The following is a 1,736-nucleotide window of genomic DNA, read 5'->3' as shown; positions in this document are numbered from 1 at the left end:
AAAAAAAAAAAAAAAAAAAAAAAAAATTCACTTAAGGGCTGGGAAGGTGGCTCAATGGTAGAGTGCTTGCCTTGCATGCATGAGGTCCTGGGTTCTATTCTTCAGCACCACATAAGCAGAAAAAGCCAGAAGTGGCGCTGTGGCTCAAGTGGTGGAGGGCTAATTTTGAGCTGAAGAGCTGAGGGACAGTGCCCAGGCCCAGAGTTCAGGCCCACAACCGACAACCCCCCCTGCCCCCCAAAAAAAGAAAATTCACTTAAGGGCTGGGAAGGTGGCTCAGTGGTACAGTGCCTGCCTTGCATGCATGAGGCCCTGGGTTCGATTCCTCAGCACCACATAAGCAGAAAAAGCCAGAAGTGGCACTGTGGCTCAAGTGGTAGAGTACTAGCTTTGAGCTGAAGAGCTCAGGGACAGCGACCAAGCCCAGAGTTCAAGCCCCTTGACTGACAAAAAAAAAAGGAAAGTTCACTTAAGAGAAGGAAACCTGTATGTTACTGCTTTTTTCTGCCTTACATTTTCTTTCTCCACATTTCTTCCTACTAATTGGTATTGCTGTCAAGATCAGATAAGCAACGTACCATCAGAATCCACAGGATCTTCTACTTCTTCTGTGTAATTTACTTCTGTCCTCACATAAGTATGACGAAGAGTAAAGAAATAGAATATGGAGTCTGCTTTACATAATTCTACAAGGGAGTGTGATATATTCCAATATTAGGGGTACACACCAAAAGGGGTACACACATGAATGTGAAACCCAGGCTTGATTCCCAATTAGAGGTGGCAGTGGGTCCCTCAAGCTTTCAGGAAAGGATATAAAGCAGCACTTTCGGTGAGTGTGTTCCAAACAATAGGCAGAATCTGCTGCATGGAGGACACCATGTGCTTGGGGAAGTTTTTTACCAGGGCTGTCACTGCCTGAGAAGTGAAGACAGGAGAAGTCAATATTCCACACTACCCGCTCAAACGCCAATCTACTGGTATGAGTGTTTACCTTTAGAACCTCCATTTTAAAGCCACTGTCACATGTGGGGCCATCCGGCATCTGGAGAGCCTGGACAAAGGCCTCTGTGAACTGTTGTACCACGGGGAAGATCAGGACTTTTGCTGCTCCCTGGAATAAAAAGCACGATCAATGCTGGACGAACCTCTAGCCATAGCTCCACATACATACCAAACACAGAGATTTGAGCCACTTAAGGTCGTTCTCAGATTCAGGTTCCAATCAGGAGACACAGTAATAAAGTCAAAGAGGTGTTGCTCAAGATTTCATTCTCAATTATCACTTGCAGCTCCTCACCCCAGCCCTCTTAAAAACTACGGTTGCACATCATTTCTTTTTTTAAATTTTAAATAACTCAGGGTTAACACTGTCCAAAAGGAGAAATGAACTGGTTACCTGACTTATGAAACAGTAACTTCTCTGCACAACACCTTAATAATAAAATTATATTAAAATTATATAGTTATATATTAACAATATATAAAATTATATTAAAAAATAGTAACTGCTTGTGAATTCCAGAGTTCAGTATTTCAGTTTTCTTTCTTTCACATAAAAAGTCACAGAAAGACAGAAAGGTTTTAAGGGATATCTAGTATGAAAAGACACAGGAAAACATGTTTGAAAAAAATCAGACTTAGGAGGAAACTAAGTTATATACAATGTATAAGTTAACAAATCAATCAAAATTTATGTCAATCTATAGCACTGATCAGGCTGCTTTTTTTTTTTT

General features: G+C 41.2%; 1 protein-coding gene across 1 annotated transcript; it reads right to left on the bottom strand.

Moving 5' to 3' along the window:
• Positions 1 to 554: 554 nt before the first annotated feature.
• On the bottom strand, positions 555 to 1,110 carry LOC106002570 (importin-9-like). Its single transcript, XM_013037425.1, has 3 exons — positions 995 to 1,110; positions 818 to 918; positions 555 to 637 (listed from the first exon to the last, which is right to left on the bottom strand). Exons 1-3 carry the CDS (start codon positions 1,043 to 1,045, stop codon positions 562 to 564), a joined length of 228 nt encoding a protein of 75 aa, XP_012892879.1. The 5' UTR covers positions 1,046 to 1,110; the 3' UTR covers positions 555 to 561.
• Between the last annotated feature and the right edge of the window lie 626 nt (positions 1,111 to 1,736).

The sequence above is a fragment of the Dipodomys ordii genome, unplaced genomic scaffold, assembly GCF_000151885.1.
Source record: "Dipodomys ordii isolate 6190 unplaced genomic scaffold, Dord_2.0 Scaffold14122, whole genome shotgun sequence".
Lineage (NCBI taxonomy): Eukaryota > Metazoa > Chordata > Mammalia > Rodentia > Heteromyidae > Dipodomys > Dipodomys ordii.
Note: the sequence above shows the minus strand (reverse complement) of the source record. Positions and strands in the feature narration are given on the sequence as shown.